At 42.2% G+C, this 19,143-nt stretch overlaps 1 protein-coding gene across 11 annotated transcripts in view; it reads left to right on the top strand.

The window, feature by feature from the left end:
- Positions 1 to 19,143, top strand: part of LOC141909598 (extracellular sulfatase Sulf-2-like) — a 60,142-nt gene that overhangs the window by 35,438 nt on the left and 5,561 nt on the right. For 8 of the 11 annotated variants that reach the window (XM_074800089.1, XM_074800087.1, XM_074800086.1 and 5 more), the window contains 7 exons: positions 54 to 222; positions 582 to 879; positions 3,635 to 3,712; positions 7,034 to 7,194; positions 7,491 to 7,583; positions 8,556 to 8,698; positions 11,189 to 11,309. In XM_074800089.1, coding sequence (XP_074656190.1) covers positions 54 to 222; positions 582 to 879; positions 3,635 to 3,712; positions 7,034 to 7,194; positions 7,491 to 7,583; positions 8,556 to 8,698; positions 11,189 to 11,309 — 1,063 coding nt within the window. Of the gene's footprint in view, positions 1 to 53; positions 223 to 581; positions 880 to 3,634; positions 3,713 to 7,033; positions 7,195 to 7,490; positions 7,584 to 8,555; positions 8,699 to 11,188; positions 11,310 to 12,248; positions 12,388 to 19,143 lie in introns of all 11 variants that reach the window. The other 3 variants (XR_012619761.1, XM_074800094.1, XM_074800088.1) reach the window with 3 other exon arrangements.

Below are 19,143 nucleotides of genomic sequence, written 5' to 3'. Positions count from 1 at the left end.
CATTACGCAATTGTGTGCACACTTTCAACCCTTAATTTTTCTACCATAATCAGGACATACGGCGACATCTGAAAAGACAACGTCCGTTTATAAGAGAATCTACTACTACTGCAGTACCTACTGCGATGCCAACCAGTGATGCTTCACCCAAGCAACACCTCGAACCACCGTCATCAGTACGGAAAAACCCACTAGAATCAGTGATTAACACAGATGAAGAAGGTAGGAGGTATTCACCATCCTTGCTATTATTCAAGTGAGTCAATATGAATGAAAAAACTCTTGGGATACTTAAAGACATGAAGATTCATAGATTGTATAGATGTTTTGTTAAGGAAAAACGATGATCAAAAGATTTGTTCTCTTGACAGTTTCATCCCAGCTGGCTATTGCATTCACTTTTCATCTGTCATTCGTATGTAGACAGAATCCTGTTATTTTAGGAAGTGTTTGCCTTGCTTTTATATATTGTCTTAATATTTCGTTTATACATGTATCTACCATAAACACATCTGAAGCAAAAAAGTGTCCGTGGACCCCAAGTTTCAAATTGCAATATGCTTATCGTCTATTTAATTTAGATGCTGACACAACGGTTGAAATAATACCTGATGGTCCATTTAGCGAGGAGAAAAGTAACGAGGAATTTGAAGAGGCAAACTCTGCAGAGACTGCGATCACCGACACGGAAATCATGCAGAAGAACACGATTGTAGCTGAGGTGACCGGGTTGGAATTGTTGCCACCAGAGGTCACCGGTGGTGGTGGCGGCACGGATAATGATGATGATGATGATGAGGATAAGTTGTTAGAGGCTAGCGAAGATGAAAACTGTAATTGCGACGTTATCGATAATCGTATTACGGAAGATAACCGTCGGTAGGTATTATTAATGTTTAGTGTTACGTATGTGTTTGTGTATGTTCCATTTAGTGTTCCGTATGTTTTTCTGTGATATTGGAGAGAGGTTCTGTAGAGCTATATGTTATATCCTCCTCTCAGGGGCTGCAGCTCCAGACCTCTAAGACCAATATTTGAGAGATTATTTTTGCTACTCTTTTTAAGAGGTCATCTACTCCCAAAAACATCAAAATACTTGGAAGTATCTTCTACTCTAGATGAATTAAGATATCTTACAATGGAATTTCATACGAAAGAAACCACGTTTCAGCTGTTGACTAACAGCAGGGATGAAAATCTTCCGACCATAAACAGATTTCCGACCTTTTCTAACATTTTCTTTATTCCTGAGAACAGTGTAAATCACCTCAATCGCTTTAATCACCTCAATCGCGGGCGTCGCATCGGAGCGCTCCGTAGTTAGGAGTGCTCTTTAAGACGGTTTTTGGCAGTTGTTAGCACAACTGTGGAGTCGGAGAAACCAATATGGCGTCTCATTCAAGAAGCGGCTCTAATTTAGGCCCAAACTATTAACATTTTGACCAAAAGTGAGTAAGTTTTTAGCCCACTTGGGACTTTAGTCCCAGCGGGCTATTGCGTTCACTTGTCGTCCGTCCGTCCGTCCGTCCGTAGACGGAATCCAGTTATTTTGGGAAGTTTTGAAGACGCTTCAAGGTAACGTCTTGATATTTGGGTTACACATGTATCTACCCAAGACACATCTTCAGCCCAAAAACTGGCCCTGTCAGAATCAAGATGGCCGACTGGCAGCCATTGTTGTTCGCCAAAATCAGCACTTTTTACACATTTTTGAACTTTTTGAGGGAAATTTTGAAGACGCTTCGATCAATTACCTTGATCTTTCGGATATATGTGAATCCCCCCAGGGCCCATCAACATAACAAAAATTGGGTCGGTCGGACTCAAGATGGCCGTCCTATGACCTTTTTAGTGCCCAAAAATGTTAATTTTGGCCCCAATTCTGAGTCCTGTAGCTTCCTACTGGTTTGCCATTTCTCATTACAATTTGTGATGGGTATTCTTTGGAAAGGGATGTTTTATACCTGAGACAGGTATTTTTCATCAGCCAATTATGACGCAATTGGCGGCCATCTTGGTGTCACCAGTACTCATTCGTAAGTGGGAAAAAGTTTTTTCCACATTATATTGATACCTAAGCGTATTTTGCTACCACAATCGAATAGAAAGTTGTAGCTCATAACCTGTTCTATGATTGTGGTGAGTTTCAAGGTAATTGGATTTCGTATATGGCCACCAGGGGGCGTTGAATAATACAATATCTTAGCATTTCTTTATTATATTCGTACCTATGCATACTTTGTAACCACAATCAATTGGAAAGTTGTAGCTCATGACAGGGCGTTGAATAGTAGAATAACTTATGAAGTATTTCCTTATTTTATTGGTACCTAGGCATATTTTGTTACCATGATCAATTGCAAAGTTGTAGTTCATGACATTTTCTATGATTGTGGTGAGTTTCGAGGTCATTGGGTTTTGAATAAGGTCACCAGGGGGCGTTGAATAGTAGAATGACTTAGTATTTCCATATTAAATTGGTAACGAGGCATATTTTGTTATCACAATAAATTACAAAATCGTAGCTGCTGACATGTACTATGATTGTGGTGAGTTTCAAGGTCATTGCTTTTTGTAAATGGTCACCAGGGGGCATTGAATATTGAAATTGTTAGATTGTTGCGCATTTGAAACCACTTCCCAAGTGGGCATGGTATCCCTGGACCCCTAGTTTGGCTAAAAGTTACTGATTTTTGTTCCCAAAAAAATTCTTTTCTTTTGAAAATATTTTCCGACTTTTTCAATATGGGCCGTTTTCATCCATGTAACAGCCATCATCAGGTGGATTGTCCAAAAACAGAAGTAAAAAATGTAAACTTACAGGACATTTAACAGAATCTACGGGTACAGCTTAGAATTATTTTCTGTTTCGTTTACGTTTAAAACGGAAAATTTTTTGGAATGAAATTTAACGCTACCGTACATCATTGTTATGGTTTTAGAACGCGTTCCAATCGTGTGTATGATGCGTTGAAATAAACAGAACTAGCAATAAAAACAACAAGGTGTACTGGAGACACAGCTGAAGCGTTGTGGTATCGTTATGATAAGTTTTATCGTATAATATGTTATTGCGGGACTTCTTGGTTCATCTTCAGTTTTACAGGAATTGGGACGTTTTATTTGACTGCTAGCTTCTACTCTATTTAAGAGCTCAACTACTCCCAAAATTATCAAAATACTCAAAATCAGAATTATTTCTAGTTCATTTTTATGATGAAACCACTTTTTCAATGTCGAATTACTCTCATTTTTTGGTGAAACTACTACAATTTATATAGAGATATCAGGTAGTCTGGTCTGGGTCACTCAAACTTTGGTTAGAGTTACAAGTTGGACAAACATCATGGTAAGAATGCAATTTCAATTGTGACTTTTATCCATCAGTTAACTTAATCCCCTTTTGACCAACTGACCATGAATTAACACTGATAAAGCAGCAAAATTGGGTTTTCTGAGCAGTAAAGGAACTGCACTTGCTAACAAGTTATCTAATGGATAGATGCCCAAGTGATTATCGAAAATGCATTATACGTAACTATGGTATTTGTTTGCCAGTTAACTACATCCAATTTTTGAGTGACAGCAACCCCTGGTGTTTGATTGCCATAATAAAACGCATGTTTTTGTACAGTTGGCTGCGACGACACCACAAGTTAACGATGCGAATGAACAAATTGTTAGAACGGAATCAGATTACGCCGTTTCTTAGGTTTGTCTTGATCACTTCATACGTAGCAGCAGCAGCAAAATCCAACTGCTTTTCATCGCTTTGCCTTAACCCATTAGCACTCAAGCCGCCCAATTCCACCTAACTCTTTTAAGGCCGCATAGGACTTTAGTCCCAGCAGCAAAAGGTCATGATTTTGGTGGTCCACCTAATCAAATCTTGTATCGCATGAAAGACTCAGGGATGAAAATCTTCCGCGGATTTCGACGGTTGGAGGTCCATTTTTATCATTCTTGAGATCGATGTAGATCCGTTGAGAAAATGATAGGGGGGGTAGGGTCTTTGGGAAAAGTTGATGTTAGATCGTAGCGTACTTAAAGAACAGACCGTAAAAGCGTCTCATAAAACCGGTGCTACGATCTCTGAAATCTTTTTTTACAACATCGTCGCGAAACACTGCTGTTGTCTAGAACCACTGTGCAGATCAATAATATACATGCAATAGCGCTGCGCGGGAAATCTATATTTAGAATCTGCGGTTGCGCGCTTCAATTCATCCAACAAAGCATAGCCTACGTGCTCAATAAAAGTAGTCATTGTTTTAATTCAGGTGCAATACGCTTGACTTGAGATATAGATTGGAAAGTTGTAGATAGGGGCTCCTCTTGCGACTCTTATTTATTGACAAGTTCATTTAGATATGAACATGTTCTAGTGATTTGGATATCGTCGGAGCCATCCGTTTCATGTACTCAAGACATAAACAACGAAAGATCAAACGCGTGGCAGCAGTCTTATTTTGTCATTGGAAAATGGGCCTCAGATGCGCCAAAAACTCCTTGAAATTTCAAAATTTTCCTGGGGGAGGTTCCCCAAACCCCCTTCTAGTGGCTTGCACCTTCGGTGCTCACGGCTGTTAGTTAGCCTCTAATACTTTGTTTCAAATTTTTCCGCGTTTTTTAAACGCCTCTGTTTTCATCCCTGAAGCCTTGACTTATTGCAACGAAATAACACAAACTTGTTAATCAATATCAACTGGAAATTAGCTATTCTGTATCATGATGAATGTGGACTTTACCTTGAATTTTCTGAGGAGTAATAGACTGCACAGTGAAATTCCTGAGTGCTAATGGGTTAACTTTTCAATGAGGTACTGGATGTACACACTAGATGGCGTGACAATGCACTTGGTTATATGTAGCAAAAATATGTTCATTTTTTATGAATTTTAAACCAAGTTCCTGCTAAGAAATCGCAAAAAAATTTGGTAATTTCCAAAATCATATTTCCCTGTTTGGAAATATTTGGACATTCGGGAGATTTTGCTGTAATATGGGAAATATTTGAGAAATTCATTTTACACTATGGAGCTTCTGAGATGTCAGTTGCTTGCCTGAAGGAAACTTTCTTCATCAATGTTTCATCAAATTTGAAATCGCCTTTATCAACCAGTCAGCGCTAAAATGTTGCCGCCTGTAGTATGATGGTACATTAGTATATGTTTATTTCCATTTAGAAAAATTGAAAAATCGCCCCGTGAAATACTTGGGAACTTCAAATTCATGTCACTGTCGAAACAATTGGATTTTTAGGCTCCTGAATATGAATATTATTGAAGTCATCGAAAAGATGTAAGATTGACTTTCTTGCCCAGTGTTTGGTAATGATTTCACTGTGAATTGATTTACTAATCAGAACAGTTGATTCACATCTAATTGAAATGTAGAAGAAATTGAAGCGAGCAATCGAATAGCCACTAGCGACACCTGGTGGATCCTTGCTTGCCACAGTAGTGGTGCCGGTACCTCAAAACAGATGAAACTCAGCCCCGGCTTAGTTCACAATAGTTTAGGTCACAAATTTTGTGAGTATTCTCAAATTCAAAACGGCATGTCATGGATTCCAATATGAAAGCTGCACCCAATTTGACCTTAGTCATTGATATATCAATATTGTAATTTTATGGCATGCACTTTTGAATTTTTCTTTTCTCATGATTGAGCTGAATAATCTACGCGACGCTAACCATTGTAAACTTTGAATTCACGTATATAGCATATATGCAATACACTCTACTTGCCTCTTATGCTTCTAATGCTTCCACTTGATGTCTAATGGATTCTCAATCCGAGGTACACGAATTCCGGGGCAGACGGTGCGGAGATGGGTTATCATCACGATGAATAGGAGTAAAAAAATGTGTCATATATCGCCAGACGGGGCACGTAATTATCTGAGGCAATCGTCTTCACGTAAACAGAGTCCAGGGCACACGATTATCTGAGGCAATCAACTCTGGTATAAATGGCAGTCTGCTGCATACATTGACATATATATTCATAAATTCCAGTGGATAGCCCGTGGAAACCATGGGTGATTTTTAAACATAGAACTTCTGACTTATTAGTTCATTGTACGTGAATTGAGAAGGTGCATTTTTAAATGGCCTATTATGTGGTGTGATCACCTGTGCCCATTGAGACCATATGGGATCTCGGGACCGACTTGACCTGTGCCCGAGGATACTGGGGTCCTTAATCACGTACTGAACATTTCTTCTTCCCACGGAGGCCCAAGATAACAGAACTATAGGTAGAAACAAATATATAAAGTACCGATATGATCATTTCATAATGTACCGTCTTCTCCCGGGCAAGCGCCCCCCCCCCCCTACTGTTTACGCCCCCACCTGTTCTTTGGAGATGAAGGAAACTCCATGGTAAACGCCCCCACCAAACTGCCCGTGTGTAAATCGCATTTTTAACATTTGAATAGATTTACGCTTACTAAGTGACAAATGAACCCACTAAGCTAAAGCTGTTACCCTTGACCTCACAGGACGTTTCCGTAGAGCAGGAGTGTATTTTGACAAATCTAACCCATAGATTGCATCATTTGCCATAATCTATTAAAAGCCGAGAGGCTGGCCGTAGTGTCCCTTGGGCCTCTAGTTTCATGAATTCCTCTGAACCTTGTGTTTTCTGTCCTACTAGAGCCTTGACTATTTTGGCTACAAACATGAAACTTCCAGGAATTATAGATTGTGACTATTAAGATATTGGACCAATAAAAAAATCTATTAAAGTCGCAAATTTCAAGATTGTCAGCAAGCCCATTTTAAGAAATTTAGTTTTTGTTAAATCAGCAGTAATCACTGGTCCAGCTAGCTGCAAGCAACACTCATTGACATGCATTTAAAGCAAAGTTTCTTCTATTCATACATCAAATTTCTTTTTGGTCACTGTGAACAGACTTTCCGCTAGTGTGAAGGCCTGGTCCGTTCTCAATTGGAACGGACTATTCAATTTGTACCATTCTAGATACTGTCATAATGCAACTTTATTATATGATTTATTTTTTTAGAACAAAACAGCGTCTGGCCCGACTCGAAGAACGGCACCAGCGCCGGAAACAGCGGCGCCAGTGGAAAAACGAGAAAAAACGACAGAGGCGTCGACACAAAGGAAAAACATGCAACCCTCTGATCGAGAAGTGCCACAAAAGAAATCCGCATACCGGACAACGTAAGTTTGCATTCAGGGTTCTTAGTGAGTGGCACGAAGTACCTCTTGATAAGAAACAGCGGATAACAACCCCTACTGCGGTTATCTTAATGCATAATTTGATCGGGGATTTTTTTGGTCAAGACTCAGGGAATTTAGGATTTCCTGATCTGTAAGAACCCTGTGGAGTTTATGATAGAAGTTTGTGCATCACGGAAGTTTTGGCCCCAGACATTTTCATTAACATTTGGAAATTTGAACATCTTAAAAATTTCTTTTTCCTGATTGTATCAATTGGTTGCACTTGTTTCATATAGCTACACCTCGTAAAGATCCGATGTGTTACCGTCCCGGTCTACAGTGTCAACGTATGGACAATAGTCATTGGAAAACGGCTCCGCATTGGACTTGTAAGTGCATCTTTATTATTCAGTTGATTCCCAAAATATTCCACTATGACAGTATCTTTGTATTCTATTTTTCTATATACTTTTGTTGGTAAAATTGTGTTGTCATTTGAGGGAAAATAAAGTTATTGAGCACGCCTATAGCGGTTAGGCTATAAGTATGCTTATATGAGTCGAACCAGTGCAAGGTTGCATTGTCACGGGGATCCTGTCTCTAGGGTGGTACCATTTCGATGACCGATGTATAATGCTGGTTCTACATCGCTTATGCCATGTCAAGCACCCTGTCTTGTCAGTCCCTTTATACTTCAGTAATCCAACTGACTTTCTTCTGTGACATCGTAACAATGCAGCTATGCACATGTATAAGGCATTCTTTGACCTCAGTTGCTCATCCTGAATCAATCTTCAGTAATATTTCTTCTCTTTCTTGAAGACTTATCTAGTGATGTACCAGATAAATGTAAGAGTGACTTGGGGATATTTTCCTGGGAATTTTTATACATGTATGAAGCTTAGTAGAAGCTTATTGTTAATTAATGATTTATGTGCGTATGCATATTGTACTAGTGTCCCAAAAATACATCAGTTGAATTTGAATTCACCCCCAGTAAAATCTCAAGTAACTCTGTTATTTGTCGACAATTTTCTATCACTAATTGTTGATCTAGCTTCTCGATCTGGGCCTTCAAAAATTTAGAGTCGTTTTCTGATTTGTGTCCTAGGAGGTGCTTTACGGGGATGAACGTGATATTTTTTTAATTGCTCCGAAATTTTTTTAAATTGAAATTCTTTCTTGATTGATCGATAGATTAGCCCTTGAATGAAATGAAACATTCATTCAAAAGAAGATAATTCTAAGCTTCCATTTAGCTGTTCAGTCCTGGTTCTTCAAATACCTTAGATCGCTGCTTTGTAGCTATATTCAATGTTACTTCATAACAATTGTCAAAATGTTTGTTATTTGAATTTCAGTGGGTCCATTTTGTTTCTGTCCGAATTCGAACAACAACACGTACTGGTGTCTACGTACGATCAATGAAACGCATAATTTCCTCTACTGCGAATACATTTCTGGATTCCTCAGTTTTTATGATCTGAACAATGACCCGTTCCAGGTACGTACTAGGGACAAGTGTCATATGATTTAATCCTTTCAGTGCGTCTACACCGCAGTGTGGTGCATAAATGCGTGATGAACTTTTCGCGTCGCAGTGTACTAGTAATATGTAATATGGTCAAAGAAATCAGCGATTCAAAAACCACCTCATTTCATTCATGTACGGAGAGTGTAACGAAAACACTCAACTTAGTAACGAACGCATTAAATGTTGTCAATGAAACTGGAAAGAAAATCAACTCCAATATTGCAATTGTACTGTGGAGGGCCCAAAGCATTTAATTTAATCTGTTCTAAGTTAAAACTTGGAAAATTGAAAACTAATGCCAGGGTTAAGGGCTGGGTGGAGAGCAATAATTACAACGCATTTCTTAATTATACCTTCTCTAAGAGAAAAAAATGGAATACGCGTTGAAACGTATCAATCGGAAAATTATTTTCTGCCGGAAGGAAATGAAATACAAATGTCTGTACAAAAATTGATTTCTCTTGCAATAAATATTCATTTGTTTCTTATCCTCCGGAATATTGAGTACGAGAATCTATGGTTCAAAATAAGCAGTGCACATGTGGCCAGCGGTACCGAAATCCTTATTTGGCAAAAGAAGGGGCGAAGACTAAGGTTTTACTGAATGCGATGTTGCTGTTCAGTGCTCGCACTCGAGACTGTGCCGATCCGACACGATGCCATGAAATTTTAAGCAAATCCGTCGACTTTAACGCGTCTTTCACCGCAGTTTCATTAAATGTTATAAAATAAACGTATTTCAGTGCTGCGGCTGGGATTGACTGCGCGCGCAAAGGCGTTATTCTTCGGGATTCGAACCTGCGTGATGCTGAACCGGCCGGGCCTGGCGCGTTTGTTATTATGAATACGCCCCGTTGCTGAGGGAATTTCAGCTATTTTCAACTCGTTCGATCAATGGGGTTCATTGTTAAACTATTCAACAACCCAATCTTGGTCGAAATTTCACAAAATGAATAATTTCTGAAATCACCCGATCCAGAAGTTGCCGTAATTTAGTATATGGGCAGCCGGATTTTAGCGTGACGTAATTCTACTTCCGATTTCCCCTTGAACTTCACACCGGACATCAAGTGACGTCATCTTTAGATTCAGCGCAGCTGAATCTATTAGTATAAAACGGAGTATTGAATTCGTGTTGACCGCTATCTCCTCCGAGTGTGAAATGATTCACGGGCTAAGGTCTGCATTGAGTTGGCTGTTATAATGGCAGCTAAGTGGCAACTGCTTTTGAAGGATATTGATGAAGCCTAAATTGGGTATATTGACAATTTTATGCCGTTTTTGGGGATTTTTAGCGATGTAGTGTGACGTCATCATGATCTACTTACGTAAACAACACGAGCGGAATTGTACAACATTGTCGAATTTACAAGTAGGCTTTTTATACATCAATGATACAACATATAAAATTCTTCAATGAGAAAACTACAAAAGAAGAAATAAAATTGACTATGATTTTTCATTTACTGTGCTGAAAATTGCATGTCGATGCGCGGCGTAGTTTGCAGTATTTACTCAATGTATGGTCTAGTATGGTGAATATGAGTAACTCCTTCAATTCACTAACTTCTGCGCTGAATCTAAAAGTGCCCATGGGCACCTTGTTTTCTGACTTTGTCAGTAAGTCAGATTCGGTTAAAAAGACACTTCATAGTAACCACATATACGTGTTTACCAAAGGACGTCCTCCGGGCGACTTTGGCGCCCTGCGTCCGTCTGTATAAGTAACTAGTATTGATCTCTATTGAAAGATGGTCGCACCTGTCAAACAAACCGGGTAGTGAAATTTTTATAACTTATGATACACCGTGCAGCGGTGCAGATGCACTAAGTCGGTATGTCCTTTATTCAACGGGGTGGAAACTCATTGAATGTTCAAATTATCTCCAGCACTTTCGGTTTCTAATTAGTCTGCACTAGAACAGACAATGCTATGTTCTTAGTCTCCCGTTGGGCAATGGTATTTCGACCATTATTCTTGTTTTCCAACCATTTGACAGAGAACCCTAATATCAAAAAGCTTATCCGCAAGATCAGCTAAAAAATACTCTGTAATTCTGTATTTCGACGCATCAACTTTATAAAAGCACTGTCTTGCAGTTATGACAGCACCAATGTCATTCCACAATAGGACCAGGCTACGATTTGGACTAATCAATTCAATAACGATTTATTGCTTCCAAGTAATGGAGTAATTATTGCAGAAAATCTGTTATTGCTGCTTCGTATATTCTAGCTATATTCATTTTTTTATCATCGCCACCTATGATTACATTTTTTTTTTCCAATTCAACTAGAAAATTATCTGGCGGTGCTGAGAGAAAATTAGATATGATTTACAGGGCTGCATCAGATTTGGTGCACGTTTAATTACAGAGATTCTTTGTGCCCTGAAAAGCCTGAATTAATTAATTTTTCTTGTTTAATCTACACGTGATTAATTAGCCATTAATTTTTCAGTTGCGAAATGCCATACTAGATCTTGATTACGGAATCATCCATCAGATGGCAGAAATGTTACATAAACTGCAGCGGTGTAAAGGGGCCCGTGAATGTACAGTGCGCACTAGAGGCCGCGATGGTAGGTGTTTTAAATCGTTTATTTTTCTTTCCGGCTTGGCCGAGCTTGTATATTTTGTTGTAAATGCGATCTAAAATCTGGAAGTATTGGAAGAATTAAATGCTCCAGTGTTCTCAATTAATAGGCAGTATCTTCAACATAACGGCATTGAATAAAGTGATATCAATCTATTCCCAGGAGTGAGATCACTTACGTACATTTCTTTATAATGTGTGGTATGACATCAATAATGTGCGATACAAAAATTTGATAAAAGAAATTTCAATAATCAATATTTCCTTATTCCTCTGACATTAACCCTTTTAAGTTCATGCTCGACCGTAGGTCAAGACGGAAAAACATTGGCTTTACGTTCAGGCTCGACCGTTGGTCGAGCCCTTGCGTGCGCTGCGAAATTTGTAGATTATCATCGTTTCAGCTAAATGTTTTCATCATAGCACTTCACTAGTCGGTAGATGGCGTTTCTGTCGATTATGCGCCGAAAAAACTTTGATAGTTGCAATTCATTGTTTTTGAGCAATTTTGAGTCAAAATTCGTCATTTTTTCGAAATAAATAAGATAAAATCATGAACACAGATCAAGTTTTATTATAAATCTTTGCTATTGATGAGTTAGGAGACGTTGATTTAGAGCTAATAGACAGTGAATCCAGTGACTTTATAAATCCTCAAAACTTTGGGCTTCACTTCTACGGTGTTCGTCTTGGCAATACGTAGATACAGGCTTGTATAATGTTTTCCCCGATGATGACTAACAAACATTTTTCCTTTACCATCACGGAAACCCTGGTAAAATTTTTATAGAATTTTAAAAATATCTCCAACACTTTACGGTTGGTATAATTTGGTCAGAACGGAAAAGCTTAAGTTCTTTTCGCTGAATCCATTCTGTTTGACATTATCTTAATTGTTGATGAATATATTTACGTTCTTATCTAGGTCATAAATGGTATCGAAAACGAGGAATCGGATATAAAGTCACCTACGGGAGGAGGTAGCGTCCAAACTCACGCCAAAATCTCTTTCTTCTCTTGAATAAACTAACAGCAAGCTGTAGCGCTATATTTATCAAATCAAAGTACGCTGATCATCAACGCTTTGCTGTAGACCCAGTCGAGAACCAATGTTTAGTCTCTGTACATAGTTCTAACACATTCGCTGCCAGCTTGATAATATGGAGCCACCGCCAATTGCCGCAAAAATATACTCGTAAGTTGGCACTGGAGCTGTTCGACGTCAGTCTTTGCTCGAAATTGACCAATGAGCATTGAGAACAAAGCTGATGTTGTTCACTTTGCCAGCCAATCAGGAACTGTATCATTCCCGTGTGCGAGTGTGCAAATATGTATCAGTGAAGAATCAGCTGCAAATATATTTGTTGTGGCACTAGTGATACAACCGGAAGTATACATTTGTAGCTGGCAGCAAGCGTGTTAGGCCGCAATCACACAAGCATTTTGGCCAGGGCAAAATATGCCGGGATTGATTTTAACAGTATCTAAAAGATATACATACGAAAATATGCAATTTTATAGATAAGTGTTAATTTTCATGGAAACTTCTTTAAGAAGGCAAGGCACCTGAGACCACCCCTTAATCCACCCCTGTAATTAGGCACAGGCCAAATTTGATATAACTTTGGTCAGATCCAGGGCAAACCCGGGCCAAATCGCCTCCGTGTGATCGCGGCTGTTGATTCCTCTTAAGACATCATTTGATTTAGACACTAGCCGCTGCAGTAGACACTAATTGAAGCCTATGCAGGCAATGATGTCACTGGAAGATACAGAGACAGCCATATTTTCTGCGGAGGTCTATTTTGCCTCATCTTTTTTTGATGTGTGTTTTCTGTTGTCATTTGTTGTGCCTTTTAATTTTACTTTTCCGGTTTGTTTTGTTTCACGAAAAAGTCAATATCTAAATCTGAATTCCTATTAGTGTTGAAAAGTCTCATTGTTCCATGAAAATAATGTATTCACGCTTATCATCATTATAAGCCTTGCGCGAATGAAGCTAGACATGAACACAAAAAAAATGAAACAGAAATGCTCTTTTGGCTTGTTTCAATACCGTGTGCTATGAAACATGAAACACGCTTTACTTAAACTGCCACATCAAGACAAAAACATAAAATAGAAGTGTTTTTCTGATATGTTTCATGACTGCATTGCTTTGTTACAAGAAAACAGTCGGTTCTGTTTTGTGGGACATGAAACTATTGGTTTGAATACAATGTGCAAGAGTAGCTAAACAACAAACGCCAACATCCCGCAATCAGTAAGTGACAGCTAAACTAACCGATCATATGACTGATAAAAATCACTACCATTTTGAGATTGTGCGATATAATTACTTCAGTTCTCTTCACTGGGTTTTTCTCTTCACAGGTTTTTATCCGTGGTTCTTGTTTGGCTATGCGAACCGAATCATAAAAACGCTTAAACATGATATCTGTTTCATGTTTCAGGACAATATTGCTTTTTGCACTAGGCTTTCAGTATTGGTTTGAAATAGTAAATGCCTACTCAGTTAGTCGACTTACGTAGAAACAAAACAATGCGTGGTTGTTTTAGTTCGAGTGCCAGTTTTCTAGACTAGAATTACATTTTTACCTGTTTTTAGCCCACTTGGGACTTAAGTCCCAGCGGGCTATTACGTTCACTTTTCGTCCTTCGTCGTCCGTCCGTCCGTTCGTCCGTACGTAGACGGAATCCAGTTATTTTGGGAAGTTTTGAAGACGCTTCAAGGTAATGTCTTGATATTTGGGTTACACATGTATCTACCCTAGACACATCTTCAGCCCAAAAACTGGCCCTGTCAGATTCAAGATGGCCGACTGGCAGCCATTGTTGTTCGCCAAAATCAGCACTTTTTACACATTTTTGAACTTTTTGAGGGAAATTTTGAAGACGCTTTGATCAATTACCTTGATCTTTCGGATATATGTGAATTCCCCCAGGGCCCATCAGCATAACAAAAATTGGATCGATCGGACTCAAGATGGCCGTCCTATGACCTTTTTAGTGCCCAAAAATGTTAATTTTGGCCCAAATTCTGATTCCTGTAGCTTCCTACTGGTTTATCATTTCTCACTGCAATTTGTGATGGGTATTCTTTGGAAAGGGATGTTTTATACCTGAGACAGGTATATTTCCGTCGAGTGCTGTACCCTTTCCTATGGTTTTTGCCAATATTTTCTAAATTTGGATTGATCGCCAATGGTTTTTCTATACGACCCGGCCCTGCGGTATTGCATTTAGCCACCGGCGAAATCCGCCATCTTTTTTCTCGGCGTTCTCACAGTAGAACGCGTTGGATTTTTTCGCCGTAAAAATCTGGGAATTAGGATATTAGGGAGTTTTCACTCTCATAACGGTGAGTCCGTTCGGTTTGGGGGTTATCCCTGGTTTCTATTTTTCTGTAAGAATTTTATTTACAAATATAATTTGATTGAATTGAATTGTTTTGATTTGTAACAGGATAATTATGCCACCCCCTCCTGCCTAAGGGTCAACATCGTGGCGGGGAGGGATGCGGGCATTTGTTTGGCGCCTGGGACAACCACGATTCGTGTGCGTCGTGCAGGCGCAAATCCGGTCAAATATGTGCAAGGAGCAATCCTTGCAAGATTTGCGAGGTGTGGTCCGAGGACCTTTGGCTTCGGGCCGATAAGGCTCTTAAACTAAGAGATCGTCGTCGAGTTAGCAGGGATTCGTCGGTTTCGGCCGACGTGCCAACGGACGTTTCTAATACTGTTTCTCATCGTAAAGCGGAGCGGTCGCCGGTCGTTCAGGTACGATCGGCTTCCCAACTCCGTTCACTGGGGAGGAACGCTGGTTCACCGGCACCGGTCTCCGGTCATTCACCGGTCTCTGGTCGTTCACCGGTTCGGCCGGTTCAGACTACATGTTCGGAATCGAGCGCACGCCGCGGTAGTCGCGAACGGCCCGCACCGGTTCGGTCGGTACCAGTCCGGTCCGGGTCGGGCATCGGTCCGGTTCGGGCACCGGTCCGGTCTAGACGTCCGGTTCAAAACATCCGGTACGTTCATCATCGTCTGATTCTGATGGTCGCTCCGGGGATAGAGCTTGCTCTTCACTAGATTTAGACGCCGTGAGCGTAATAAACGAGCAAGATCTCCTCGCAGATCAAGGTTTGATCGCGAGAGGGACTACGATCGTTATTGTCGGAAGTTTCGCCGTCGGACTTCTCATCGTTCGTTGACGTCGGTTAGCGATGAAGGCGATTCTTCTAGTAGGTCTCGATCCCGTTCGAGGGACCGTCACCGAAGTCGGCATGATCGTCGGGATACTGGAAAATACCTGAAAATACCTGAAGGATTTCCATGTGTTTGAAGAGAAAATTTTAAACTTGTTATCTTCGTCGCAACAAGTCGCTGCAACCTCTACAACAGGTAAGCCTATTCCTGATTGTCCGGTTAGAAGTTCGCCAGCCCACTCAGTTCTTCGGAATTCTGACTCTGAATTCCTGGATGCTGCGGTAGGGTCCGATTTCAATGAGGATCCGGTCCCAGAAGCGGCAATTCCTTCTGGGGTCGTTCCTGTCGCGAGCAATTGTGGGTTGCCCCAGACGATGGGGGCTTCCCTGGCTCGCAATATATCTCCGTCCCGTTCAGTTTTATCCAACCAGCGGGGGACATGCCATTTAGAGCGATGATAAGTGAGTTCTTTGTCAAGCACAGGGCAACTCGCGCTAAGCCCACAGCAGCTCCTCTGGTCGGTGAGTCAATGGAAGCTTATCGCCCTCCGGACTCCGATCTTAACGTTTTACGGGAATCGTCAGCGGTTTCGAGAGAATGGGCTCGATTGGATACGCAATTATGGGGTGAATGTCGGCCTGGAACATTTTCATTTCCCCCTCCAGAACGGGGTATGAAATCTGGGAAATTGATCACAGTCATAACTGCCTGGATGCTGATTATACTTTGATCAGCCCAGATACTGTTACAGCACAGTCGGGTATGCGTTTGCCTAAGTCCGGTTTGGTGGCCATGACGTCAATCCTGGACAATCTTACCAGGGTTGGTTCGTTTCAAGATATGGCACTTAAGGTGTTGACGGGTGAGCTTCGCGAAACTCACGCCCCTGTTCATGTGGGCTCCGACCCAGAGTCAGTTGCCCTAAAACTGGAGGGAATGGACCGGATTATCCAATCTTTGGCTTCGTCTGTTTCGCATGTAATTCCGTTGTCGGTTCGGGGTCGGGCTAATCTTGTGTTAGCCTCCCGTCAGTCAGTGATGGACTCCAGTTCCAAAGCTCGTCTACCGGATATGGTGTACAATGCTTTGCTGAGAGCCCCATTGGGGACGTCTTCACGTCTCTTCTCCGGTTGGTGCGCTCCGGTTTCCGCAGAGCTGAGGAAGATTCGGGAGGTTCAGGCCAAGTCCAACCCCCGAACTCCGTGGAAAAAGCGTTCTGGTCCGACGCCGGCGGCGCAAGGTTCGGCACGGACGCAAACAGGACCATCTCAAACTTCAGCGCTTTCTCAGGCGGCTTCGGATGCCGGTTGGAGAACTAGCGCGCAACTTCAACAATCGTGTCAAGCCTCGTCCGGTCGTAACAGTTCTGGTTCGTATCGAGGCAAGGGGAAGGCTCCAAAAAGGGGCTCTTCCGTTCGGAAAAACTCGAAATGAATTCTTGGGACCAGTGGGAGGTTGTCTGCAGCAGGCAGCGACCCACTGGTCCGACCTTTTTGGAGACGGTTGGCCCTCCCGGGTCGTCTCTCGTGGCTTCCGTCTCCGTTTCCTAAGGCGACCGCGCCTGATGAGGTCACCTCCCGACATGCGGCCAAAACCAGGTCAGGAGGCCTTAATCTCTCCGGCTCTCAAGGAATTGGCCGAGAAGGGAGCGATAGAACCAGTTTGCAACGAAACTTCTCCCGGCTGGTTTTCTCGAATATTCATGGTACCAAAGGCCACAGGGGGTCAACGGACAGTGATAGATCTGTCATCCCTCAATCGGCACCTAGACATTCCAAGGTTCCAGATGACCAAGCCCAAGGACGTGATTCAAGGGCTCCGTCCGGGTCAATGGGCGGCTTCATTGGACCTGAAAGATGCTTACTTTCAGGTTCCAATTCACCCAAAATCTCGGCGATTTCTCAGGATAAAGTGGAAAGGCCGCCAGTTCCAATTCAGGTCTCTTCCATTTGGCCTCAGTACGGCCCCGTGGGTTTTCACCAAGTTGGTCAAGTCAGTTCAGAAGGTACTTCAGTCAAGGGGTGTTCGACTGTTTACCTCGACGACTGGTTAATAGTCGCGGGTTCCGCGTAAACAGGGAAAAATCTCAGTTGACGCCGGCCCAACAGTTCACTTATCTCGGAATGGACTTCGATCTCCGAATCGGCAAAGTCTTTCCGTCTATGGTTCGAGTAGCCAAACTTCAAGAAGCTGTAGCGGGAGTGTCAACAACCCCAAAACAGCTCGTTACTGGTCACGGCTTCTAGGCTCCATCAGCTCCATGGGTCTGGTGGTGCCCTTAGGCTGCCTCAGAAGCAGGCGCTTGCAACAATATTGGAAGGTCTTCTGGTCTCAGTTGAAGGGCAACTGGGAGACCTAGATTCCCGTACCTCCAACCGATCTAAGTCCGGATCTTCAGTTGTGGGCGGCAACTACGAATCTTCGGCTCGGGGTGTCACTAGCCCCGTTAGAGGCTCCAGTTCGTGTATTCACGGATGCCAGTCACCAAGGATGGGGGGCACATCTGGAGAACCGAGTCAAAGCCGGGAGATGGTCTCGCTACGAGGCCACCAACCACATAAATTTCCTAGAAATGCTGGCCATGTGAAAGGCCCTGAAGTTCTTTCACAGGAGAGTGGAGGGCCACCACGTTTGGTTAGCCACAGACAATTCAACAGTGAGGGCTTACCTTCAGAACCAAGGGGGCACTCACTCAGAAACCCTCACAGGTCTGTCGGCCAAAATTCTGGTGCCAGACAAAGGGCGTGTCCCTGACTGTGGCACATTTAGCAGGGAAAAGGAACGTGATGGCCGATGCTCTGTCTCGTCGAGGTCAGGCTATTGCGACAGAATGGGTTCTCCAACAAGAAGTAGCCGATCGGGTTCGGGGCATGTTTGGCAATCCGCTGCTGGATCTGTTTGCCACCCGGTTCAATCGGAGGTGTCCTCTGTTAGTGTCCCTGTTTCCAGACGCGGAAGCGTGGGGGGTCGATGCCTTCTCTCTGGACTGGTCGGGGATGCATGCGTATGCGTTCCCGCCCACACCAGTCCTGCCGCGCTTACTGGATCAAATAGAGAGATCAGTCAATTGCAACATAGTTCTGGTAGCACCATGTTGGCCGGCTCAGAAATGGTTCCTACCACTTCTCAACCTACTGTGCGACAACCCCAGGATTCTTCCGAATTTCCCATCGCTTCTGTCTCAGGGGAACTTTCGGCATCATCCAAACAGCTAGTGGTTAAATCTGCTCGCCTGGCCATTGTCCAGCGATCCTTGTCAGCTTCAGGCTTTTCAGAACAGGCTGCCTCCTTTATCGCAGGATCTAAGCGGCCATCAACAAGTACCATTTACGATGCCAAATGGAGTCATTTTGCGGATTGGTGTGCTGCAGGGGAAATTGATCCATGCTCACCCTCTGTAGCTCAATTGGCAGATTTTTTACTGCACCTATTTGTAGTAAAAGGTTTGCAGGTCATAACTATTAAAGGTTACCGCTCCGCGATTTCTCATACATTGCGTGCTTCTGGATGGCCAAATGTAGCAGGGGATCATCGGATATCCCAGCTGGTTGCAGGGTTTTCTATTTCCCGGCATCGGGTACCAAGGACAGTTCCACCATGGGATCTGTCTGTAAT

This window comes from Tubulanus polymorphus, chromosome 8 (genome assembly GCF_964204645.1).
Source record: "Tubulanus polymorphus chromosome 8, tnTubPoly1.2, whole genome shotgun sequence".
NCBI classification, from domain to species: Eukaryota; Metazoa; Nemertea; class Palaeonemertea; order Tubulaniformes; family Tubulanidae; genus Tubulanus; species Tubulanus polymorphus.
This window is presented reverse-complemented; position numbering and strand designations above follow the sequence as displayed.